Consider the following 26,504-nt stretch of genomic DNA (forward strand, 5'->3'; position numbering starts at 1 on the left):
GGAGGGAGGGGGGGGCGCTGCTTGTGTCACCGCCGCGGAGGGGCTGATTGACAGCGGGGGCCCGGCCCGCAGCCCATAAAAGCGGCGGCGCGGGGCGCGGGGCCGCGGAGGGACTTGCGACGGCGGCAGGGACCCGCGCTCTGCTCATCACCGGCACCGCCACGGCAGAGCCTCAGCGCGCCGCCGGCTCCCCCCATGCCAGGTGAGGCGCCAGGCGGGGAGGCGCCGTGCCCCGACGTGAAACCCCCGCCGGGGCCGGGGGAGGTGGTGGTGGTGGTGGTGGTGGTGGCGGGGGGCTTCTCCCACCGGAGCTCGGCGTGGGGCAGCCGGGTGAGCGCCCCTCGCTGCCTTTCCTCCGCCGATACTCGGGGTGAGAGAAGAGGGGACCTGCCCCGGGGACGGCTCGGCGGAGGCGGGTGTGCGGCACCTGCCCGGTGCCCCGTCGGGGCTGTGCCGGAGCCGTCCCGGCAGGGTCCCGCTGGGAAGGCGGTGGGTCGAGGGGATAAGACGGGCTTTCCGGAGTCTGCCGGTAACTGATGTTAGCCGTGGTGCCTCGGGGGGACAGGTGAGGAGGCGACAAGACAATATCGGCAGTAGAAGGTGGCATCCCTGAGTCCTTCCAAAAATGCGTGGAGTTAGCCCAGCGTGGAAGGGCTGTGGCTGTGTGCAGGGAAAGGAACCTCCACGCGTTCCCGTGGCCGCAGCCTGCGCCATTCATTGCCAGCGCCAGCCCATATGGGGATGCAATTACGTGGCTTAGAACTGCACAGTGGTGGAGGGCAAAAATAGCATCACGTCGAAAGTTTATTTATCCAGCTATGGGATCAGAGAGGATTGTAAGAATGGGAAAATGATATGTATATACACACATAAAAGAAAGAGAGAGGGTTTTGTATGATGACACTGGAAAAGGTACTGAAAAGTACCGCTAGTGGTCAGACTCAGTGTCTACTGAGATTCCATTATCCTACAAGGAATTTCAGTTGAACATTGTGCTCTAAAGTAAAGATGCCACTACTAATATCCTCTATCTCCTGCAGTCTCGTGTGGTCCCTATGCCAGCTGCTGAATAATTATGGAAAAAATAATAGTTTGTATTTTCTGTGTGTCTTTACTTATTATTAGAGACGTTTGCATACAAAGGAGTTTTATTGTCAAGAAATCCTACTCCCTTCACTTGATGTCACGTTTTACTTCTGGCATCAAGAATAACTCCAGAATAGGCATTACATGAATCAGACAAAATAGAAATTCTGATTTTTATATGTGTAGTTGGTTATAATGAGAGTTCTGTTTATGGCATTTCATGAGGTAAATTCAAATATTTGTAGTTGATAAATATTGTTTCCCTAATACTTACTACTTTTTGATTTTTTCATAGGAGTTATGCTGCAGAAGAGTGGGCTGTTCTGGCTTGCTGTGTTGATAACCTTGTGGGTTTCCTCGAGTGCTCAAGGTAAGTTCTGACACCTCTTAACTAGGTACAGGGTAACTCCCAAGGCTAAAAGTTCATGTAAAACATTGGTTTGCCTGACCTACAGTTGGCAAAGTAATAATTTGATTTTTTTAAAAAGTGCCTGCAATAGTAGTTACTGAGGTTTTTATTCAGTAGATATATCTTACTACTCTTAAAATAAGATTCCCTGATAACTATTGAAAAATTGTTTTCACTAGAAATCATTGATCAAAATGTATATAATCTCAGAAATAATTTCTATTATGCTTTCCTCTGCAGTGGTAAAAGTAAAATAAACAGAATCATTGAGTGGGGTGAAAATTTGAAAAAGATAGAGGTAGAGAAATAGACCTCTACAGACCAAATATAAATAGCATGTAAACTGGCACAGTGCCAAGCCCTCATTTACATCTGACTTCTTGGCCTGAATCTCTAAAAAGCAAATCTCTTGCTTCCTGTTGTCATGTGGCCACGTGGCTTCTCATAATTTGATTTTTATTAGCTGGCGGTCAAAATACAGATATTGGTTCAACTTCCTTATATTTATATATATAAAAAATATTCAGTGATTACAGTAGTATGTGTATCCATGCATAAGCATATACATGAACATACAGCATGCATCTATATACAAGTGTATATTATATAGTGCTATAAAATAAATAGCGATATGTTTAGATATAAATATTTTTGATTCTATAACTATACAGAGAGAAGGGGAGAATTATCATGTAAATGAATATGACAGGTGGAAAATACAATTCACTTGCATGCTAGTACAAACAGTTGTGTTTGTGGAAGTAGGAAAGTACTGGGTTTACTCTGCTGATTTTCACATCTGTCTCATAGTTGCAGTTACTAAATATACTCTGCAGAGTTGTGTTTCTTATAACATTTTTTGTAGACACATTGTCACACACTGTTAACTTTTTCAGATGGTGACAAGGAAGAGGAGACAACCTTTGATTTACTCCAAATCAGTAACATAAACCGAAAGACAATTGGAGCAAAAGTGTTTCGGGGTCCAGACCCCACTGTCCCAGCTTATCGTTTCATTCGGTTTGACCATATACCTCCGTGTAAACCAGAGAAATTAAAAAAGATTGTCAAACTCATACGGCAAAATGAGGGCTTTATCCTTTCAGCCACTCTGAGGCAGGACAGGCAATCTAGAGGCACTATCCTTGCTTTAGAGGGTCCTGGCATCAGTGAGAGGCAGTTTGAGATTATTTCCAATGGCCGGGCCAACACCCTGGACCTTATCTATTGGGTGGATGGCTTCCAGAACATGATTTCCCTGGAAGATGTGGACCTTGCTGATTCACAGTGGAAGAATCTCACCGTGCAAATAACAGGGGAGAACTACAACCTCTATGTTGGCTGTGACCTTATTGACAGCTTCATCCTGGAGGAGCCTTTCTATGAGCAGCTGAAAGCAGAGAACAGCAGAATGTATGTGGCGAAAGGGTCCATTCGGGAGAATCATTTCAGGGTAGGTAACCTGGAAGAGCTCGGGTCACTGGTGAGGTAAGACCGTAGCTGCAACCAGTTTGAGAAGATGCAATAGATGCAGTTTTGTTGTCCCATCACCTCTTGGATTTGGTGGGGTCATAAGTGTTCCTAAGCAGAATTTCTCGGGAGCGTGTTTTTATTCCTTGCTGGATCTGTGTGGTGTGAATTTGGGGGTTCCCAAAAACAAAGGACTAGTGAAGTGATGTCTAAGGCCAGGAAAAGTGCACAAAACCAGTTTAAAGGCATTCCTATCCAACCATCCACTTTCTTTTCCAGATTTAAGACTTCGGGACATGTTGCATTTTTTGTGGTGGTTTGTAGAAGTCTTTGGAAATGTCTTGAAGGCCCATTTTTCTGTTGAAATATGTCTGTTCAAGTCATAGGAACCCGTCAATATTTAAGTTTTTTTTGAAAAAGAAAGATGGAGGAAAGAAAGACTTTTTAATGGACCTGAAGCATATGGTGTTGGCCCATCCCCTAACAGAGTATCCTGATTTGCCTTCCTGAATAAACTTTTCTTTCAATGTAAAAAAAAAAAAAGAGAGAAAAATTAAAGAAGAAAATGTTAGATTTTTCTTTTCTTTTTTTTTTTTTTTACACTTAAGCACTTGTGGAAACAACTCTTTTGTTTTAAAATGAAGGAATTAGAAACTCTCTGGTTTTCCAATAAAATGAAAGTTTCTTCCTACTTCATAAAGTGATGTGATCTGGCCCAAGTGCTTTAAGGGTGGCTTCTTTTCACTCACAACTGAAATCAAACTTGAACCGACAGTTTCAAGAGTTTGAAAAGCCCTTTCTTTCCCATCCTGTTCTGCCATCTACTTTTCAGTCAGAGCATGACATGCTGGAATGTGGCTCCATAGGGTGACCAGTTTGGGCAGGAAAGCCAGAAAGTCTTGCGCACAGCCTCTCCATTTCTGCCTCCCTAGACCATCAGTTCTGCTCACAGAACTAGTTTTGGAGCTGTACTGTTAAGTGGGTCACTAAAGTAATCTGTTTTTTTTTAAAAGTAATTTTTTTGTTTCTTTTTTTTTTTTAAGTGGAACAGATTCTAGTCTGGCTTTATAGTGTTGTCTCAAGGGTAGCGCCAACACAACTGAGGAGATAGTGAAGTATGGTACATGAGAATGACTGGCTAAGGATGGGAATGCAATGGGTCAGGAACTTCAAAAGTTGGTTTTGACCTCATGTCAATATCTCGTAGAACTACAATCTGAAATTAACTTGATGGAAATGGATATTTGAGCTTATTGCTGATTAATAAATGTTTCATTATGACCTATTTCAGAACATACCTGATTTTGTTGCTTATAGCATTGAAATTATATGTAACAAAGCTACCAACAGATTATTTTTTTTTTCAGTGTATGTCAAGCTGAATGTCTCAGATTGTTTTTCACATATTTACATATGGCTAAATCCAGTCAGCATCACGGGTTTGAAACTGACCATTTATTGGTTCATCCTAAATTGATCTAACTATTTTTTTTTAATTATTATTACAGGGTCTTTTGCAAAATATTCAATTAATATTTGATACTTCAATAGAGGATGTTCTACGTAAAAAAGGATGCCAGAGGAGCCAGTCAAGTAAGGCTTTTTTACCTGTCTACTGTTCAGTTGACTCTGAAAATGCGAAATGTCCATGGTGACATGATAACCTAAACCCATGCATCAGAACTCTCTGAAATGGTAGATGAATCTTATTTTAAAAAGAAAAAGAAAATTCAGTTGCTTTTAGGTGGTATTAGGAATATATTTGTAAGCCATACTGAGATACTATTTCTACACTCTAGGCTACTATTTTAGTTCTTATTGCTTGGATTTATAACTCTGAGCTTCTGTATTCAAGTTGGGACAAAAGCTGTCAGGCAAGAAATTATTAGAAATAGAAGGAAAAATGCATGTGTATAAAAATATCTACATTCTTCCAAGAGATTTGCATGATTCTTTGAGCACAAGACTGGAAAAGTTGCTTCTGAATTCTGCTCCTGAGTCTTAATGGGCCTGTGAGAAAGTCTTCAAGTCTTAAAGACACTGAGTTCTTCAGCAATAAGTTTGTTGACTGAAAGAGGCGTTGGGTTTAAATCCCCAAGTGTTGTTAATCAAAACAACCTAAGGAAAATAAGAAAAAGCCAAAAGGAGTATGGAAGGCATGTATGTGACAAGCTGCCATGTGTTCTTGTTAGTCCTGTTGATGCTGACCTCACCAGGAGGGGAGCCCTCTGTGTGTGGGAGTGTATTGGATTCATCATGAAAGAGTTATGAAAATTTGTCAAGTATGCACTAAGGTTTTATACTTCAGTTCATGGGAGGTGCTGGCTATTTTAGTTTCCAGTGTTTGTAACTGGCAGAAGCTCAGTTAAGAATCAGAGACAGCTGATTCCACTAGAGGAATGTGGTAGGTACACAAGGCAGTCAGGACTTCGGGTTTTTGCTTGAAGCTCTTGACAGAAATAAAGGCACTTCGTATGTTATTTCACCAAAGCATGGGACATAGACCAAATCAATTAGGCAAACTTTTTCCTTGTTTATGCAAACCCCAGAAATTAAAGAGTAGCGGGTCTTGTAAAAGGGGCCCAGAGTATTGAGATTTTGTAAAGAAAACTCTCTATAAGATATATAAATGTGTGTGTATATATAGGGGTGTGTATATATGTATATGCACAAAAAATTAACATAGCTTTCTAGTCTCGTTTTAAATCTTGATAAAGGATATTGCTTGGTTATTTCATACATTCCAAAGGTGTGCCTGGCTGCAGGACCTCAGGTCCAAATGTGATGATGTGTTAGAAATGAGTCATGTGGGCTAGAATAGAAGTGGCCTTAGATGGCACAGACAAGAAGATACACTCTCATTTGTTGGTTGTCATCTACCCCAGCCAAGCTGTTTTCTGTACTCAGAAACTACTCAGAACTACTTATTACTGGTTTTAAGTTTTGTTAGTGGAAGAAAATGCCTGAGGACCAGAATTGCTGTGGGAAAATAGAATGTGTATTTAGGTTTAATTGTAATCTGAATAAAAGAGAAGGATGGTTTAACCAACGATGCAGTTCTGTTATCCTACTTCATTTACCAGTGGAAACAAAATTCCCAGAAGGTGAAGTAGAACCTTGAGGGCACATTCAGTGGTCAGAGACAGAACAGTCTCATTCAAGTGGATGAGGTCCCTAGATTGAACCAGCAAAACCAACAAAAGAGCATGTCTTCAAATGTTTTACATTATTATCAGCTGGGCAAATGTTTAGAAATATCATCAAATAAAAATGGGAGGTTACTGACTTCTACTCTAAAGTGGAAAACAGTGGGAGCCTAAAGGGATAATTGCATTCTTGATGCTGATATGTACCTTAAGAGGCAGCTTTTGCAGCTAATAACCAGCAGATAATATTTTTTTACTGTATTTGTTATCACATGTGTCCAATAAATTATACAGGTTTCATTTTTTTGTTTTATCCTTCTTGGTAAGTGTTAGCAAATAGTTCATGTCACAGTATTTTTACTTTTGCTTTGCAACACCAAGAGAACACTACAAGATGGAAATTCCTTGTGCAACAACAGAAGAGGGCTAATGGCACACTGTGGCTTGAGGCCATCAAAATTACTTGAGAGGCTTGCTGATGCATGGCTGATTTTCTGGCATTGCCTATCCAGTTGAAAAGCCATGGCAATATGCTACTGGCCACAAGGTAGATAAGTATTTTCCCATTTTGATGGCTCACCTGTTGAGCTGGGGTAGACACTAAGTTTACATGTGAGGGTCCCAGATGGCAGATGTTACCAGCAAAGTGCCCTCAGCTCTGAGGACACAGGACTGTGTCTTTCTACTGCATGCTACTACAATCCTAGTATGAGAAAGTGAGGTATGGTGAAATGGTAGCTTGGGATTGCTGTTGGGTTGAGGGTAGGAAAGTATCTCTGTAGTGTGCTGGCTGCAAATACTGTAGGCCAGACTTACACACAGCAGAGGGTACGAGAGATGACAAAAACATGCCTAAATAGGCACATCAATAAAATCCCTTCTTCGGCTAGATCAACAGAATGACATTTGCATATGTGAAAGGATGCACATTCTGCTCTTCTGGTTTCTCATTTTAAAGATAATCATGTGGCCCTTAGGAAATTAGCAGGAAGCCAGCGGCAGAGAACTGATTTCCCAATGATCCCCAGGCATCTTCTTTCAGTCGCTGCCAAGTATCAGTAGGAAGTGTGGATTTAGTTCTTCTAACATAGTTTTGGTTTATGTTTCCTGCTGAGATTGCAGCTTTATTAATGTCCTCAGAATGTTCCGGTCAAGGCACACTCCATGTTGGCTTGAAAAATATGAAATTAATGACCTGAGAAGTGCTATGGGGGAATCTGAGAAACCTAGTCTTTCAATGCGGTAGGAAAATTGCATTCTTTCCAGGGAATCAAAAAGGAGCTGAAGTCAACAGTTATGACACAGTTCTGATCTGCTATGTGGTATATCGGTTTTCTCCCATCCTGTAAGTGAAGCTGGATAATTACTTCAACTCTGGAATACTGTGAATAATTTATTGTAGACCTTGGCTAGTGGCAGATACTTCATAGCTAATTGAAAAGCAAATCAAGCCAACCACTTTAAGTATGGTTGAGAAGTAATTATTTAATGTAATCTTCTGGGTTGGTTCTTTGTTTTTTTTTATTTTTAGCCTTCTAAATGAATGACAAATACTACTGCTCCCATTTTCATTACTTGTACATTTAAATGTAACACTTTACATTGGATAATCAAGCATCAGATCAAGCCCTCAAAATTTATAAAGCATTGCCACCTTCTGTGACTTGTCAGCACTGAATAGTATTGGGGTGTTTTGAAGCATATGTTCTATAGCTCACAAAAGATTTTTTTATTTTTAACCTGCTATATTCTTTGTTTCTCTTTTCTGGTTGAGTTATTACAACGTTACTAAGTCTGGTAAACAAGTCTTTATCAAGAGATAGAGCAGTGTGGCTAGATATAGTATAGTTGATACCAAAGTTGAATGTACTATTGAGTCCTTAGAGAAAGCTTCCATGGAATCCATGAGGTATTTACCTGGTGGAGATTTAAATGCTTAGCAGAATGCAGGCTGTTTTATTTAATTATCTTTGTTCTTTTTTTGTTAAGTCCTGCTGATACTTTCTGTTATATTCCTTTCCAAGAACATGCTCTAGACAGGTCTTTTAAACTGATAGAACATGTCCAGTTCTCCCTGTATTGTGCACATGAAGTTCTCTTTTAATTATGGTCTGGCTGCTCAAGGAGTGTTTACAGTGATAAATCAAATATTCAGCCTGACCTTTGATTAACCTCCATTTTATTTCAGAATAAATCTATCTATCTTTTCCTCTGCATCAAGAAAATGGGATAGCTCATGAAAAAATATAAACCTTTCAGGGCTCTAAGTGCATAAAATGGGTTTGCTTTTTTGATACTGTGTCCTTTTGTTATGCCTTCTTCATAAATTAATATGTTGCAGTGCCAACAATGTTTTAAAGTTAGGGCCATGTGATACACAGCTTGGGTCTTAATTTTGGAAAGGGAAAGCCTATGATTGGAACCAGCTGACATCTAACCCCTCTCTTTTATTCATGGGTATAATCTAGCATGAAGCTGTGCCAAAATAGATGTGTTTAAACCCTACCCATGGGTGCCAATCTGTGACTTCAGCAAAAATCTGTAATCTGTGGAAGAATTTTGTATATGCAGCTCGTCTTTTTTCCTCTTTTGCTACCAGCTGAAGTGAACACCATCAACGAGAGCACTGAAATCCTTCACTTGAGCCCTGCTGTCACCACTGAGTATGTGGGTGAGAAGCCAGAGAAGAAGGCTGAATTCTGTGACCGCTCCTGTGAAGAGCTGGGAACAATGTTCACAGAGCTCACTGGCCTGCGCATCGTGGTGAACAACTTAGCTGATAACCTCCAAAAAGTGGTAGGTACCTGTAAGTCTGAAGAACTGAAAGAAGTCTGTTGTGCGGTACTCTTTCCTCCTTTGTTTTATACCACAAGCGGTTGGAAGTTTCTGCATGTACATATGCATGCCTATTGGTATATCTACATAATGTAGAGATGACCTACATTTTCAGAGGGACTGGTTAAGTACTTCTTGAGTATAACACTTCAATGAAGCCTTGGTTTTCGCAGACTGGGTTTAAAAGAACACACACGCATGCACTCATACACAGAGGAAATCAATCCTCTTAAAGGTACTGCAGATTTGGAAATTGAAAGCTAACAAACCCAACAAATCTTGCCTGTATACTGTTGAGGCATTGTTACTGTGCTTATACCATTTAAGAATATATCAGCAAGTGGCTACCCAGGATACGTAAACTGTAAGTAAGTGTATGGGATTTTCATAGTTGACCTAAGAGGGTGACATGTTTCTGAAGTCTGCCCCTCTTCTTGTTCTGAATAAGTTACTTCTTTCTGAAGGAAGTTTATTACTATACCATATGTCTCAGGACTAAAATCTTCCCATCTAAAGATGAGTTGTATTGTGCTACTAAGAACAGATTTCCCTTAGTATTGTGTGGCTGTGTTTGTACTATTAGCTGAAGAATTGCTACACAGTATTGCAGTGCCTGAGGTCTTCTACTTTATGTACATAGATATGTAAAAAATACACTTTCCTTTTTAAGGAGGAATGAAATCCAGTAGTATCTCAGTTTTGCCTTATTTAAAATGATTTGTTTACGAAGTACACATTTTTATTTTTTTCCCATTTGCTTTATTCTCTAGTCTGAAGAGAACCAAATTATGTGGGAATTGATTGGACCTAACAAAACACTGAAGAACCAGTCAGTTTGCTGGCAGGATGGCCGTGTCTTTGCAGATAGTGAAAGCTGGATTGTAGATAGCTGCACCAAATGCACCTGCCAGGTAAGGTTTTGGAAATGTTATTATTCTCTGCAAAAATGGATAGTTAGTTTGCTCCAGATTAGGCCAAGATCTGAGTAAGTGTGACCTGGATTTACTGATATTCATAAAAAGTAGTCCCTATGTCTATGACATTTAGAACAAATAAAAGAGTTTTCACCCATGAAACTTTCCCTAGATGCCCACCTTTATTTGCCTCCGTATGTGAGCATGTCAGTAAACTGGTTTCTTTCCCTGTAGAATTCTAAAATTGTGTGCCACCAAATCACCTGCCCAGCAGTCTCCTGTGCCGATCCATCTTTTGTTGAAGGTGAATGCTGTCCAGTCTGCTCTCACTGTGAGTAGTTAGCCAAAGACAAAGATACTCTTTGGCAATATTTAAAATAGGTACTGCTCTACTGGAGAGGTCAAACCAAGTAAGAACTTGAGGCAGGTAAGATCAAATGAAAAACTTATATGTACAGAAGGATCATATGAAGTAATTTGGCTGCTTGAAGTTACTTTCTGGAGAAGTTGGTCTCTCTTCAGTGTTTATATTGGTTGCTTAGAAGTAAGCTGACAACTTACCAGACTGAGGGGACACTGAAGATTGGATGTGTACACTTCTAAGGCAAGGATTTGGTTTGTAGTAGCACTGTGCACTATTGTTTCTTTACTATACAGCCTGGTTAAAACAGACTAACATAAGTTAGGATGTCTTCTTGTCTCCTTGTGGAAGATGTTTAAGTTCCAGATCAAAAGTTTCATGCAGCTTGATGCAATATTTATTAAGTGTACAAGTTATTTTTCCTCTGTTGTTGTCATGCTGTTACTCTGTTTTATTTCTTCTCTGTCATATATCCTCTTTTGATAGAATTCTTTACTTATGTGGAACAGATTGTCAAGGTTCATTTAAGACATCATTGCAGGCTATGAACTAGATTTTGGAGTGACAATAGCTCCAGTAATTTCACTAAGTGACTTCAGTGTGGGTTAAATACTAGACATGTTTATTACAGATGAAAGCAGTTACATAGATGTTCTAAATAAAAATGCATTGGAAAATACTCAGAGTTTTTTGCCTACTCAAGCATAGAGCATATTAAGATGTGCTCTTGATCATGTTCACCATCACGTTCAGATGTGGGGCCACGTCTCATCATACTGACCTAGATGCTGAAGTCAAAGGCAGTTGGAACTCAAGGTTTTGGCTCAGTCCATTCTAGGGATGAGATGATCTTCTTCCTCCAATAGTCAATGCCTTGTGCAAACACACTACACAGAATTCATGAAGATCCAGGATTTTCATTCGTGCTAACCTCTCATTACACTAAATCATAATCACTAACTTCAGTGGCAGCTTGCGAAAGCAAAATTAGAAGACTAAAGGACAAGTCATACGTTCTACAGACAGAGAAGTGAAAATCTTCTGACCAGGATAATAGAGCAACTTTTAATGCTATGTACACTTTTGTACCTTGTGCTCTGCAGCTGATGACAGTGAAGAAGGTTGGTCACCATGGTCAGACTGGACAAAGTGCTCAGTTACCTGTGGCTCTGGGACTCAGATGCGAGGGAGGTCGTGCGATGTCACCAGGAGTGCTTGTACAGGACCACACATCCAGACAAGGATGTGCAGCTTTAAGAAATGTGACCATCGCAGTAAGTTACAAAATTTCTTCCTTTTTTAAAGCTTCTTTGGACTTCTCTAAGTGAAAACAAGCTTAGTCTGAGTTTGGCATGAACACTCACTAGTCAGAACAGTATGTATTTAAACACTCACTTATGCGTAGCTAAAGTAGCTATCATTAGATTCTTTGTTATCCCACCTCCCCTTTAAATATTTTTCCTGACAACTTAATAGGTATGTGCATTCTGGGCTCAGCTCTGTTAAACAAAAAGATAGTGGGTGATCTTTAACATTATGAACTGGAGTCTCTCATTTGAAGTCAGTATGGAGACCTCACTCAGTTCATGATTATGATACATGGGATCATGTTTTGATCCAAAATTCATTCAAGATTATTGGCTCATTCCATTAGTTTAGCAGTTTTTAGGAATACAATAATCATAGAAGACTTTCGCAAGATATCAAACTGCTTTTATATTTAAGGCATTTAGAAGATCATGCTCTGTCTGTAGAACTACAGTTAATACTGTTGCAGGTAGCTGCTTTGTCCAGGCTCTTACAGTACCTAAGTCTATTGTGGAAGCTGCTAGATATGCAAATGTGCATTTTAAACAAATATTTGTTTCACTGGGACAAGTTTTTTTTTTAAGTAAAATATCTAATGTGCATGTTGGTCATATGTTGGTCACTCAGATTCTTTAGAAAGCTGTACTTGAGTGTCTGAGCTGGGCTTTGTAAGTGACAGTGGCAGGAAAGAGATAGGACATTCATCAGATGTGGTGAGAGTCTTATTAGAAGGTTAACTTCACAAGTGAGTTTGTATTAGTGCTGCAGGTGAGTTATTTCCTTGAGTTTTGCTCTTTTCTCTGGCAGTACGTCAAGATGGTGGCTGGAGTCACTGGTCTCCCTGGTCCTCCTGTTCCGTTACCTGTGGAGTAGGAAATATTACCCGCATCCGCCTCTGCAATTCCCCTATTCCCCAGATGGGTGGGAAAAACTGTGTGGGAAATGGACGTGAAACAGAGAAGTGTGAGAAGGTTCCATGTCCAGGTATGTCTGTGGCCTTGAATCCAAGGTGATGCAATAATAATCCATCTGAACTTCTTCTCTTTATTCAGATCTAAATTACAGTGAATTTCTATGATGGAAAATATAATTTGTATCTTAGTAGCACAAAAGTGTGCTCTTAAAATGAAGACAGCAATGCGGCTTTGGGAACCTCCTAAAATGACTTGGCTTTAAACATTGAGAGTTTGGGAAATTTTAATTTTATAACATAGTGATTTATCTCTGCATATCAAAAAATATAAACAGGAAAGTGATACTGTACGTGTTAGGAATAGACATATAGTCCCCCAATAGCCAGGTTTCTTTGGAAGCATGCACATATATTTGACAAACATTCAACACATTTAATTGTTATTATAATTCTTTCTTCCTCATCTATACTTTCTAACCTTTTTAGTGACCATTCATTCCACTCACTTTCACTCTCCTTTCATATAATTTTTCCTTACTTTTTTCCCTTTGTGTATCTTCATTTCCTCCTCTGTTCAGCCTTTTCTTTCTACTTATGGGATAAGAGCTTGAAACTGGTGTCAAACTTCTAACCCAATAGACTTAAATAACAATAGACACTTCATCTATTTTTTGATCTATCTGTGCATGTGAAATTAGTAAAAGGGTTATTCAGTTAAGGACTTACACTATTGCCCTTATGGTTTTTTGCAGTACTGAGAACAGAGTTTGCTTCAAAGATGTTTGTATACCAAGAAAATTCAGGATTAATGACAACAGAATCAGTAGCTGTACTGATACAAAATGTGCATAAGAATCATTGAAATAAGTTCTTTATACTGAGTCAAGCAATACTATTGAAGACACACTGATGCATGGATTACAAACAAAGAATAATAGGTGCAACCTTACTGAGCATACTGTTGCCATAAAAAAGCCATAGAGCTCAGGTTTGGCTCAGCAGAAGTTTATATCCCGTGGTCACACCCTGCTTTCTGTACAAGATGAAAGCTTAGTAGGGATTTTTGAAGGCATTGTTTTGATCAACTTAAATGGAAATACACCATGCCAGTGGGCACAATGTGTTGTTTTAATTATTGGCCAAATAAATGCCCATTAAAAATAAATACTATTTTTGGTTTTTTGTTTCTGAAATACTGTTATCTCAGCATAAGGCTTTGCCAGTGTCTTTCTGCCTATGTGCATAGTGAGAAACTGTCTCCAGTGAGGAATCAGACGATTGGGTTGTTGTCATTGGCACCAGATGTTGTCCCCTGTGACACTCTTCTCTCTTCTGCATATCCTAGTCAATGGCCAGTGGGGTCCTTGGTCTCCATGGTCTGCCTGCACCGTAACCTGTGGAGGAGGAATTCGTGAGAGATCTCGCCTCTGTAACAGTCCAGAGCCACAGTATGGAGGAAAGCCATGCGTGGGAGATACCAAGCAACATGATATGTGCAATAAGAAAGATTGCCCAATTGGTTGGTATTTAGTCATTCTTTATTCAGCCTGAATAATTATTATTGCTGTTGTTTCTTTAATAAATAATTATGAATTGACAGTACAAAAATCTACTAATTATACCTTTGTCTTAGGAAAGCACATGTAGCTATTTTCGGTGCTCTTTAGATCAGTGGGATTTTATAATATTTTTAATACTTACTTCTCCTGAACGAGGATGCATTTCTTAAACAGGCTTGCATATGTTGTAATGCATTCAATTGGATGTAGCAATCTGCAGTATTTTTATATTAAATCAATAGTATATTTAATGCATTGTATAACCCTAATTCTAAGGGTTTTCATAAGAGTCTGTTGCATCAGATGTGATTTAAGCTAATGAACAGAGAATACCTGTTTCTTAAATGAAGTGTTACATGTCTTTTATGCTTCTAACTTAATTTACGCTTGTATGTGGCTTTGCCAGATGGGTGTTTGTCAAATCCTTGCTTTCCTGGAGCAGAATGCAACAGTTACCCAGATGGGTCTTGGTCATGTGGCCCATGCCCAGCAGGTTACCTTGGCAATGGTACCGCCTGTGAGGATCTTGATGAGGTATTGACTTTGTTTCCATTAACATCAGGAAATCACTGTGAAATTCTCGTTGCTTGGGAATTGCACAGCCGTCTAATTGGTTTCTTCTTTCTTTCATTTCCTTCAGTGTATAGCTGTGTCAGATGTTTGCTTTAAGGTGAATCAGGTCCATCGCTGTGTGAACACAAATCCAGGTTTCCACTGCTTGCCATGTCCTCCACGCTATAAAGGAAGTCAGCCCTATGGTGTAGGGCTGGAAGCTGCCAAGACAGAGAAGCAAGTAAGTGATGTCAAAGAGAATTTGATGGCTTTGAAACCAACTAACTTTTTCCTGACAATAACTGTGAATGTGATAAACTTGGGTACCAAACAAAGATAACCTGAAATAGATAACCGCTATTCCAGGGTATTTTTGGTTCCAGTAACAAAATACTGAGTTTGGGGTTGGGTTTTTTTTAAGGGTTTTATTTTCTCTGGGCATTTGTACAGTTGCACCAAATGAGTGTAAAATGCCAGGAGCAACCATTCCCCTGCTTTGCACTCCTTTCTGTCAGGTGTTTATACCTACTCTGGGGGTCAGAAACTGAAGAATCAGGATTGTTCTCTCCATAAATATAATGCTGTTCATGTGGGTGTCATCAGACATATGTCTTATGTTCTCACTCCCTAAATTCCATTGGGCCAACACCTATCAATGGTGAAGGACAGAAGGAAGTGGAAATGATATTGAAGACTACTGTTTGATAGACAAGACAAAAATGTTAAAATGGACGTCATGGGATGCCTTCTCTTTGTTGCTGTTGATCAATCTGTGGCTAGTTCAACATACGAAGTCTAAATGTAAAACATTCCCAGATACTGTCAATGAAAATAAGCAAAGTGATAAGAGAAAGGTGACAAAAACTTACTAGAAGGGAATGTGAGAATTCATTAGGGTCTCTTTGATTTAAGACATTAAGATAGTCCTTGCATACTGACAGGCAGAACACTAAATGAAAGAGGTGACTATATTCTACTTTGTTGCAGTTAATATCTGGGGATTAATGGCATTTGGAAGAAAGTAGATAGAGTTCAGAAAATGTTAATCACTTTAATTGCTTTTTGAATAATGTCCAATTTTTCCTGTGGCTTGTTTTAATTATTTTCATTGTACACATTGTCTGGAGCTTTGAACTGACAGAGCAGTATGACTTACTAACCACAATTAAAACAAAGTTCCTGTCTTTATGCGTCTAAATGACTAGTCTGATTTTGACAAAGTTGAGGCACACACAGCTGGCTGCGAAGACCATTAGGTTTCAGTAAGTACACTCTATCTGTTACAGGTCTGTGAACCTGAGAATCCATGCAAGGATAAGACACACAGCTGCCATAAGTCTGCAGAGTGCATCTATCTGGGCCATTTCAGTGACCCTATGTACAAATGTGAATGTAGGACAGGTTATGCTGGAGATGGACGCATCTGTGGTGAGGATTCGGATTTGGATGGCTGGCCTAATAATAACTTGGTCTGTGCTGCTAATGCAACATACCATTGTGTGAAGGTAAGTAAAAAAGATTGATAAAAATGCCAAACCATAACCAATTTTTCTCTCTTTTTTCCTAAATAGTTGTGAATAACACTTTTCAGCTTCAAGCTGGTGGTTCCTTTCTTTAAGCTATGAGCATTACAGCATACTCATTTTCTAGGAGATGCTGTGAAATGTGTATTGGGATGCTTGTGAATAGAGTTAGCACACTGAGCATGGGTGTGGAGCACACAGCTTGTGAGAACTAATCAGGAATCTTTTGGCACAGGTGAGTATGAAGTCCTACCTGCAAGGCTTGTAACAAGACACTTACAGCCACATAAGGACTACAGTTCTAAATCCTTTCTTGAACCACTCCTTCCTTTTAAAGAGAAGTCTTTAAAGTAGGTCACAGTCTCTGAAAGCTGCATTCAGAGCCTGCCAATTGGAACCTAAGAGAGGAATCACAGAATCATAGGCATTGGAAGGCACCTTCAGAGATCATCTAGTCCAACTCCCCTGCCAAAGTAGGTATACCTAGAGCAGGCTGGACAGGAACGCATCCAGGTGGGTTTTGAATACCTCCAGAGAAGGAGACTCCACAAACTCCCTGGGCAGCCTGTTCCAGTGCTCTGTCACCCTCAAAGTAAAGAAGTTTTTCCTCATGTTGAGATGGACTTCCCTGTGTTCTAGTTTGTGCCTGTTGCCCCTTGTCCTGTTGCTGGGCACCATCCTCTTGATATGCACCCTTTTGATATTTATAAGCATTGATGAGATCCCCTCTCATTCTTCTCCAGGCTAAACAGACCTGCCTGTGTCTCTGCCTTTCCTCATAAGACAGGTCCTCCATTCCTTTGATCTTCTTTGTAGCCCTCTGATGGACTCTCTGCAGTATTTCCCTTCTTGAACTTGAGGGGCCAGAACTGGACACAGTACTCCAGATATGGCTTCACCAGGGCAGAGCAGAATGAATGACTAATTTAGACAGAGGAGTTCTCCTTATTGCAAAAGCTCAGTGGGAGAAGATGGGAGTTTCAACCTCTCTTACCCTTCAGAGATGTGGAGTCCCAGCTCTTTCCCTACTGGGGAGAATGAATTTCCTGCCACCATTGGCTATAGACATGGCAGGGGACTGTTCTCCACAGCTGCTGTAGCTGTGCCATTGTAGTGAAAAAGAAAATATTACCACACCAAGAAGACAATAAGTATCAGGGAGCCTAGGCAGTGGGTGCCCACCGTGGTATGTTCCCTGGAACCTGGTTCTTGTGCTCATCTGAAGAGCTGTAAGTTCTCCTTGGCTTCATGGTCCAAAGTTCCTTCCAGTGGATATTGCTCAAAAGCAGTGAACACACATGAGGGTCTCATGCTGATAGAGTTATGCTGCTGTGCAAAACCAGGCTGAAAGTTGTTCCATGTCCACCAGTTTAACAATGGACCAAATACCTGTCGGGGGATCCTTCACCCCTCAGTTAATTCCCTGGATCACAGTTCTGAGTGGCGGCTGAGTGGTTGATGTCACTCAACCACTGATGGTTGAGTGACAGACACAATACAGAGGGGCGTTCACTGTTTGCAGCAGCAAATGAAGCAACTGGGATAAAGTGAGTTTTACTTGAGCAGAAGGCATAAGCAAGTGTTCAGTTTTAAACACCTACCCATAGGACCACTGATTCCCTACTTGCTTTCACTGGGGCATGTGCTCAAGTATTTTGCTGAATCAGTCATGATTGCAAGGTCAATGTTTTCTCTCCTGAGGTTTTTGGATTCTTTTTCCCCCAGAGCTGAAATATATTGATTTTCCCTTCTATGTGTTAAAGTGATCTACTTCTAACCTGTAATGAAGTTCTAGCACAATAACTTCAGATTAAATAGTAATGAAAGAAGTGCAAAAATGACTTGAGTTCTAGATCACTACGGTGGTTAAAACCCCAAATATGGTTCAAGAAAAGGAAAGTTTGAAATCAGGCTGTTTGAGAGAATCAGAAGTCTCAGAAATTTACCTTGCGAATCTGGCCTTTGTCAGCAGAAGAGTTCTGACCTTCATGGCAATTTGAGCCTCAAATGTTGAAATTCCTCACTGTAGCTGATGTCTGTTTATTGTGGATCCAACCAATCCAGCAATTGCAGTTCATATATTCTTTTTCAGTTCCTGTCATCAGAATCTGCAACACGTTGACTCAAGATGTAATGCAGATGATTAGTTTTCATTAAAAACTCAACATACTGAACACATTCAGAAAAAAAAAAAGTTTTTAAAGATTGATTCACGGTTTCTATAATACATTTGTTGATCTAATAGACAAAAGTACTTCATTTAAGGGGGAAAAATGGTAGAATTGCAATCCATTTTTAGCTGATTTTAATATTTTGAAAAGGAATACGTGATAAAGTCTGGCAAACTATTTCACTTCTTATTTTTTCAGTGTAACATAAGACTTGCTCATTTGGAATAATCATTCTTTACAAAGTTGTGATACAAAAAAAAGAAATACCTTTACTTGCCTTTTATTTTCAAAGCCATGGGAGCGGAAAGGTACTGGTTTGCAGAACACTATAAAGGCATGTTTTTCAAAATCCTTTCTTACAGTGTTCCCCTTCATTGCTGTGTGCTACTTCAATCCAGTAACTTTCCATATGAACAACTATTTCTGAAGACCATCTCCTGGCTTGTATCTCTCTTTTTCTGGAAACCAAACCTGGTCATTTTATATGTAATCTTCAAACATACATTATGAGTTGTCTATAAAAAGTTGATGTAAGAGTGCATGTGTGTGCACATGGTGTGTTTGTTCTCTGTTAGACAGTTTCATCTAGAACTTAGTGGAAACATCCTTTTGATAGAAGGAGAGCTGGGAAATAGAATGATTTGCAGATGCATTTCACTTCGCAATATGAAAGCAGCAAATGAACTACTATCTTTGGCAGCAAACAAACAGGCACTTTAAAAAGTACTTGTGATAGATTGTTCTTGTTTTATAGCATCTGTTGTACTATATCTGCTCTTCTGCCCAGGCAAGTCATTCTGACATAATGTAAGCACAATGTATTGACTATTTTTTTTTGGCCAGGATAACTGCCCTCTTCTGCCAAATTCTGGCCAAGAAGACTTCGATAAAGATGGCAAAGGAGATGCCTGTGATGAGGATGATGACAATGACGGTGTCGAAGATGACAAAGTAAGATGCATTTCTGTGTCTTCAGTATGCTTGACCTAAACTTCTGATTTTTAAGGAAAGCCATTACAGTAGATGAGAGCTTTACTGTTCAGATCTTCAGTTGTCATTCTGCACTGCTTTCCCTGAATGCAGATTAAAGCTATGCTGGGTCAAAGGAGAGCAAAGAGGCCTGGGGAACCTGGGGCTGGATTGTTTTCCGTATTAGTTTTGGATTCAGTTGTGTATATAAAACATTTTAATGGAAAGTGATACTGGATTTTTTATTTTGTAAAGGGAGAATGATAGGTCCATTATATTTTAAAAGCTATACTGAAAGTATGTGGGAAACAAGTTATGATGATAACTGACAGTATCAAGAGGCAATGACAGGTGGAAAGTACCTAGCCAGGTTCGCGCTTCCTTCTTTAGATCTGCCCACAAGACTGAATTCTGTTTACCTGCAGACACTAAAAGATAGGCAGTTAATCTGAACTTGTTTTTCATATACAATCAGTAAAAGGACAGAGGCACTTCCAGAGTGGGATTAATCCTGACTTTTCTGAACATACTTAGATGAGTGAATTGGTATTAGGAATTTACCATTCCTCTTTGTTCACTTCAGAGGGAGCCTAGATGCTCTAGAGCTTCAGATGGATAAAACAATATGATTTAGTACATATAATGGAAAAATTGTAGCTATATTCCATTTTATGACCAGTGTAAAATTTTGGCTTGCCTCTATCTTGTCCTTGAGTACATAAAACATATTTCTGAAAAATTCAAAATCTTAAGTTAAAAAAAATATTTCCTGGTAAATGCTAAAGCAGAGGAAAAAGTAGGTTAAAGATTTTTTTTCTAAATGACCTCCCTTCAGATTCTGTTATGCTGAGGTAGCCCTCACTCCCACTGCTTTGATTTGGTTTTATTCTTCTTTACGTTCCACACTGAGTACTTCCTCATGCCTGTGCAAAAGTCCATGTGTAATTTGGGGATGTATGAAACATAAGAATTCTTGTTCTGGCAGACTTTCAAATTAATGACTAAACTGAAATGAAATTTTCAAAATTCCACTAAAATAAACGTTCTCGGGGAAAAAATATTTTGTGTCAATGAGAAGATTTCATTTTAGCTCTGCTTTTTTGAAACACTTTACATCTTCTAATCATATACAATATAATACAACCCACAGAAATAGTCAATCCTTGATTAAATTGAAAAATCAAAATGTATACTTTAAAAATGAGAATATTGATACTAATTTGTTCCAAAATACTTGGAGTAACAATTCTAGTTTCTTCTGAAAGAAAATAATATGCAGCTGAAGTTGGCCTGATTTTACAACACATCCTGATTTTTATTTATTTTTAAAACAAACATACCAGTGATACACTCATTGAAAATATCTGAGTACAGATCCAATAGTTGTCCTCGTGAGATACATGACACATTGTGCATGCCTTGTACAAAACCATAAAAAAAGACAGTAAGCTAGGCTATTCAGATGCCTTCCTGTTACCACCAAAATCTTCAGTGTAGGCACAGTTTGTCCATTGAAAAATTAGTGGATTAGTATTTTGATTTTTTTACCTCTGACCAAGATGAACAGGAAGAGGTGTTGCTTCACAGTGTGCTCTCATGAGTTGTGGTTTATATTCTTAAATCACCTATTTCTTCTTTATAGGACAATTGCCCGCTTCTGTTCAACCCTCGTCAGTTTGATTATGACAAGGATGAAGTTGGTGACCGCTGTGATAATTGCCCCTATGTGCACAACCCTGCTCAGATTGACACAGATAATAACGGGGAGGGTGACTCATGTGCTGTGGATATTGATGGAGATGGTATGTTTTCAGTTTTGAGAATTAAGGGCTACTCCACAAGTACACTTTGCTTTATGTCGAATAAGATGAGCTACCTGTTTTATACACAGAATAAAATTGGTTCTAGCTGCTCAAAAATGCAGGCTAAGAAAGAGAAGACAGGTTCATCTGTCCTGTGTAGTATAGCTGTCCACAAAGTCCCTAAATTAATACAGTGGATATTATTGAAGAATAAATCACATCAAGTCTTTTATCAGTGTAATCTTAAAAAGAATTCTTTCCTTCATCTGTGTTCCAAGATAATCAGGGTCTAATATAACACTTCTGTTTACTTTTTTTTTTCCTTTTCAGGGAGGGAAAAAAATATCAGAACATCTGTGCGGTTAAGACAATATCTGTAGGAAATTAATCTGTTTTTCTATGAACGTACTGCAAAGCCCACAGTAATCCAAATACACATTTTTACGTGTCTTAAAATATTATTAAAGGTGTTTATTTCATCTACTAGGACATGCCTATATGACAGAAATTTGATCAGAATTAAGGAGGGGGAAAAGCACTTAAATGTCTTTCCCTACATCATTTCAAATTTATGAGAATCCAGAAGTACTAGAAGTCGAAGAAATCTAGGCATTGGATTTCCTTCATTAATGTGTTAAACTTTTGGATGCTTATCTGACTTGAATTTCTGAATATTTTGAAGTCTTGTCCTTCTGATCATCAGGTTCTTAGTAGGAGCTTGCATTTGGAAAAAAATGTCACAGGTATTGGCTTAAAGAGTATGCAAATATCCAGGACCATATAATGTAAGAGAGGGTACTTGTATCCTTGCCAGACAGCTATGCCAACATATCTTTTTTTTTTTTTTTTCTTTTCAACTTATTATAATTTCGAAGGAGATCATCAGTTGTATAATAAACTGTTCCCCCTCAGGAAACTTTTTTTTGAAAATTTTTCATGTTGTACAATAAATGTTGCACATGTTCTGGTAAAATGAAATTATTTAGTGGTGAGACAGCTGAACATTAATGCAGTTGTTCCTATACAAAGCTTCAGAAATTCCACCATGTTATAGTTGTGTGTTCAATGCCATTCCTTACAGCATTTAGGAAGAAAATCCAAATGAAATTATTTAAAAAGAAAAATACTCCACCCCTTCATCTGTTATTCTATGAAAAATGGTTAAATTTTTAAGACATAATCAGCCCTTACTGTAGCAAAATCCCTTAGTAAAATACATATAGAAGTCTATCGTAGCAAGAAAAGTGGAATTGATAGCTTTTCACTATTTCACATTGTAGGAATCGGAAAGTCTGTGATACTCTTGAGAGCCTTGCTTCTTTACTAGGGACAACCCCATATCATTCTCTGATTCTGTGACTCCTGCAGTTTATGGCTGTCTATGTTGAATGCTGTATCATTCTGATTTCTTTAATTTCTGTTGGTTTTTCTTTTCCCTCATAGACATTTTTAATGAACGAGATAATTGTCCTTACGTCTATAACACAGACCAGAGTGATACAGATGGTGATGGAGTTGGTGATCAGTGTGATAATTGTCCATTGATGCATAATCCAGACCAGGTAAATGTTAGACATGGTTTCCTTAATGATAACGTCAAATCAAGGGCAGAGAAAAGAACACGGGAAAAGCTATCAGTCCCTGTTTGCTGTAGAGCTAAAGAGGTGGATCTGTATTGCTCATTTCCACATCTCAGGCTGTCAGATCTCTTCGTATCAGATGAAAGGGTTGTAGAGTGATGAGGCCTTTAATCCATCTGCAAGGCTTTGGTGAACTGTTTTTATTCCCTGTGGCAAGTGAGAACTGCCTCAGGGCTGCATTTGGCAGGCCTGAGTTTGTTGGTCCATGCACAGATAAGTAATATCAAGCATACAGAAATAATCAAAAATGTGCTTTCCAGGCTGCAACTGCCCTGTGATCTCTAGAATGAGAGCAATGAAGATCATGGCTAAAAACCTGCCCTGCAATGTCTTTGTGACAGATTGTAGAATAAGTAGCTATAAGAGTTTGAAGTTACATTTCTGCTTTAAGCATGGTCGTCGTCATGAGATCACTTGTCTCCAGGAACTCCTTGAATAGAAATGTTGAGAAATTAAGTACCAGGCTATCCATACTTTTGTACGCAGTAACAATAATATTGCACTTTCTTTTGATGTGTTTTGTTTTGGTAGACTGATGCAGATAATGACCTTGTTGGTGACCAGTGTGACAACAATGAGGACATAGATGAAGATGGCCACCAGAACAATCAAGATAACTGCCCTTACATCCCCAATGCTAACCAGGCTGACCATGATAAAGATGGTAAAGGAGATGCTTGTGATCCTGATGATGACAATGATGGTGTCCCAGATGACAGGGACAATTGTCGCCTCAGATACAACCCTGAGCAGGAGGACTCTGATGGTAAGAACAATGTCATATGAATTTCATTTTATTCTTAGTATACAGTTCTGATCTTGGAGTATTAGTATTTGGTGAATAGAAAGACTTCAGATCAAACTGAGCTGCTTTTGGCATTTGAGACACTGTGGACTTTAGTGGAACTGCACTGGCCAGTTTGGTCCAGAGTCAGAGCATTAGTAAACCTCTTTGACATGGGCTCAAATGCTCACATACTTAGTTTTAGAAGAACACCTTTAAGGAACCGGAAAAAGAAAGCAAAACCAAAATCTAGTTTTTTTAAATGTATTTCTGATTTTCACTTTGAATTAATAAATTCAAAGCGAAAGAAATTTGTGAAAATACTTCAAATAACTTGAATTTCAGATGTCTTAAAAATGCAACACCAAAACAAAGCTTTCAAAACAAGTTGTCTTCTGAAAATTAAAATAGAAAAATATGGTCTAATGCTGTTTTGTTTTGAAAAACAGACTATTTCTCCAGGTTTTTTAAATCTAAAATTATTGTTAACTTTTAGTTACTTTTGTAAAAAAAAAATAATTCTGAGCAGCTTTTCTCAAATTTGCTTTATAGGTAGCTTTAAATATGTCTTGACGATGTACATGTCACAGTTTAAGAAATGGATACATAATTGTTTCCTCCAGTTCTGTGTTAAAATGTCGCTGGTCATTCTCAGACAGTTCTTCTCTGTTTGGAAGTATTTCAATAATGAAATAGTGATAGTTTCATAATCATAAATGTAGTTTAGTAAAAATATTTATGATCCTTTGAAAACCACTGTAACATGTCTTTGAGTAATGGCCCTTGCAATAAATACAGGTGAGCAATTTCTGTCCTGAGTTATAGAGCTTGCTGAAGTCATTCCATCTTTATGTTGTTGAAATTGAAAGCAGAATTTAGTATCTACACAATATGGTTTTATGTATATTTAGAAAGATAAAATCCGGAGCCCTGACTGATTTCCTGGTAAGACAACTGCTTGCAGCAGGAAGTTTCTGGTTGGTGGACAGTAGTAGTTCTTAAATTACTTAACATTTCAGTCCAATTATATAATGGGAATATCTCTGTACTTGCCAATCTGTGGAATAGCCCTTTAATTTCAGAAATATTCCAGAAAAAGAATGCCCCCTATTTTGGGTAGTTCATTATAGTCAGCTGTTGCCTGCATCTTGCAAAAGAGACTACATTTATATATGGAGTAAATATTCAGAAAAAGAGTAAATGTAAACAGTTTAGCCAGCTCATCACTGTCATTAGTGGCAGGTCCAACAGAAATCTTGGAAAAGCAATAAATTAATCCAAAAGCTGTTCCCACGCTCTTGAAGATGTGAGCTGTAGCTTATAAAGATGAGGCCCTGGAGAGAGCTTTTGGACGTGGTTGGGTAAACAAATGCTTTCTAACTTTCCTTCACAGAGAGTCAATGTTGTCAACAGGAGCTCAGTACCAAATGAACATCAGTAGGACTTTCAGTGAATAACTAGATTCTCCTGTGACTCAAGAATTACCTCTTTGATATTGGCGAGGGGAATAAAATCGAAAATTCATTCTCTTTTCTCCAATAATTACTAAGACAAACAGGTGCAGGAGCATGCAGCTGGTCAGGACTTGGAGTTCTCCATGGCTGATTGCCAGGGTGGAAAATGGGACCATTTTACCACATATCTGAACTCTAGAAAGTCTTTAAGTTATTAGATGCTTCAGCTTTCTCTAACTACGTTTTTTGGCAGTTGCCTAAAACTCATTCTGATTTCTCTCTGAAAGCTTCATGCTTGGATAATGCTGTGCTGGTTAGGCATAGTGATGTACTTTTTCCTTTTGTCTGAGAAGCATGTAGTAGTAGGTCAATAATGAATGAGCTGTTATTAATAACACGACAATGGTCGTTGTTATTTCCTATTGCATTAATTCCCATGTTGTTAGTCACAAGCTCTTAAATTAAAAAAGCAGATGCTCAGCTGTATGAGGATAGAAACAAATAGATGGTAGTTTGGTTTTACATTAGTACACAGTGTAATATCCAGTGGCTTCTGTTGTCAGACCCATTTGTGAATTTGTTTCTATACTTGTCTGGTCAACTTTTTCTACTTGCTTTTTCGAGTGCTTGTACTATTGTATGCCACTGAACAACAGTGGCATTGGCAATAAGATATCATTTGATTTAGATGCCTCCTTTTACTAGGTGCTATTCAAGGCAAGTCACATCTATTGGTTTCCAACAGTATTATGGATAAATTGAGAATGGATTTTTTTTTTTTAAATGTTGAGCATAGGAGAAGTTTTAAGCAACAGTAACTGTAGCTGAACTGTATGGATGTATTTTTAGGTTGTCTAAACAACTTAATATTTCCATTCCTCCAGGGTTAGTCCTGTTAGACACAGTGCTTCTTTCTTTTTTTCCTACATTTTTCTGAAAAGCCACATTTTTTTTTGTAAGACAAATTGTTCTATCCACAAGTGAAAGAGTGACTGAGCACGTATGCATATTCTCCTGAAATACTTTACCATTTTCTTTTGACATAAAATATGACATTTCTGCAATCTGAAGCACTTTAAGTTGATTGTAGCTGAAGGAATCTTGAGACAGAGATAAGAGTCTGAAAAAAAATTTACTAAATTCTTATATACAATTGAAGATATTAAAGTGCAGGAAGATTAAGTTTTTAACACTAATGTTTGAATTCATTTACACTGAGCATAATAAAATGTGGTGTTGTATCCACATCTGGGACAAATCAAAATGAAAATGTAATAAAATACTAGTGAATTACATCGACATAGCAAACTTCCAACTTATCCCACCCTGATTCTAAAGCAGCACATAGACTGGGGCCAGATTGATCACTGTCATAAACCACTGATGGGACAGTTTTATTAGCAATGATTTGGCCCTCATCCAAATTGATGACGACCTCCAGTCACTACCAGCAACATTTCAAATGGACTTTCAGAAAATTAAGCTTTCTTTGGAGTTGCTTGGAGCATTTTTTGAGAAACAAGAGAGTAACATATCTGTCATAAATTTTTTCCATCAGTGGGAGAGCTGTTAGGAAGGCTGGATAAATTGCTAACACTTGCATTTGTT

The 26,504-nt window shown here is 38.7% G+C and overlaps 1 protein-coding gene across 1 annotated transcript in view; it reads left to right on the forward strand.

The window, feature by feature from the left end:
• The first annotated feature begins 117 nt into the window (after positions 1–117).
• Positions 118–26,504, forward strand: part of THBS2 (thrombospondin 2) — a 33,495-nt gene continuing 7,108 nt past the window's right edge. The window contains exons 1-17 of the mRNA XM_014951254.1: positions 118–202; positions 1,382–1,456; positions 2,392–2,948; positions 4,474–4,558; positions 8,711–8,907; positions 9,717–9,857; positions 10,095–10,191; positions 11,325–11,495; positions 12,337–12,513; positions 13,788–13,961; positions 14,408–14,535; positions 14,642–14,794; positions 15,840–16,058; positions 19,091–19,198; positions 20,859–21,018; positions 22,462–22,580; positions 23,190–23,424. Of these exons, the coding sequence (XP_014806740.1) occupies positions 196–202; positions 1,382–1,456; positions 2,392–2,948; positions 4,474–4,558; positions 8,711–8,907; positions 9,717–9,857; positions 10,095–10,191; positions 11,325–11,495; positions 12,337–12,513; positions 13,788–13,961; positions 14,408–14,535; positions 14,642–14,794; positions 15,840–16,058; positions 19,091–19,198; positions 20,859–21,018; positions 22,462–22,580; positions 23,190–23,424 (2,803 nt within the window). The 5' untranslated portion in view covers positions 118–195. The remainder of the gene's footprint in view (positions 203–1,381; positions 1,457–2,391; positions 2,949–4,473; positions 4,559–8,710; positions 8,908–9,716; positions 9,858–10,094; positions 10,192–11,324; positions 11,496–12,336; positions 12,514–13,787; positions 13,962–14,407; positions 14,536–14,641; positions 14,795–15,839; positions 16,059–19,090; positions 19,199–20,858; positions 21,019–22,461; positions 22,581–23,189; positions 23,425–26,504) is intronic.

Source organism: Calidris pugnax, unplaced genomic scaffold (genome assembly GCF_001431845.1).
Source record: "Calidris pugnax isolate Ruff unplaced genomic scaffold, ASM143184v1 scaffold24, whole genome shotgun sequence".
Taxonomy (NCBI): Eukaryota; Metazoa; Chordata; class Aves; order Charadriiformes; family Scolopacidae; genus Calidris; species Calidris pugnax.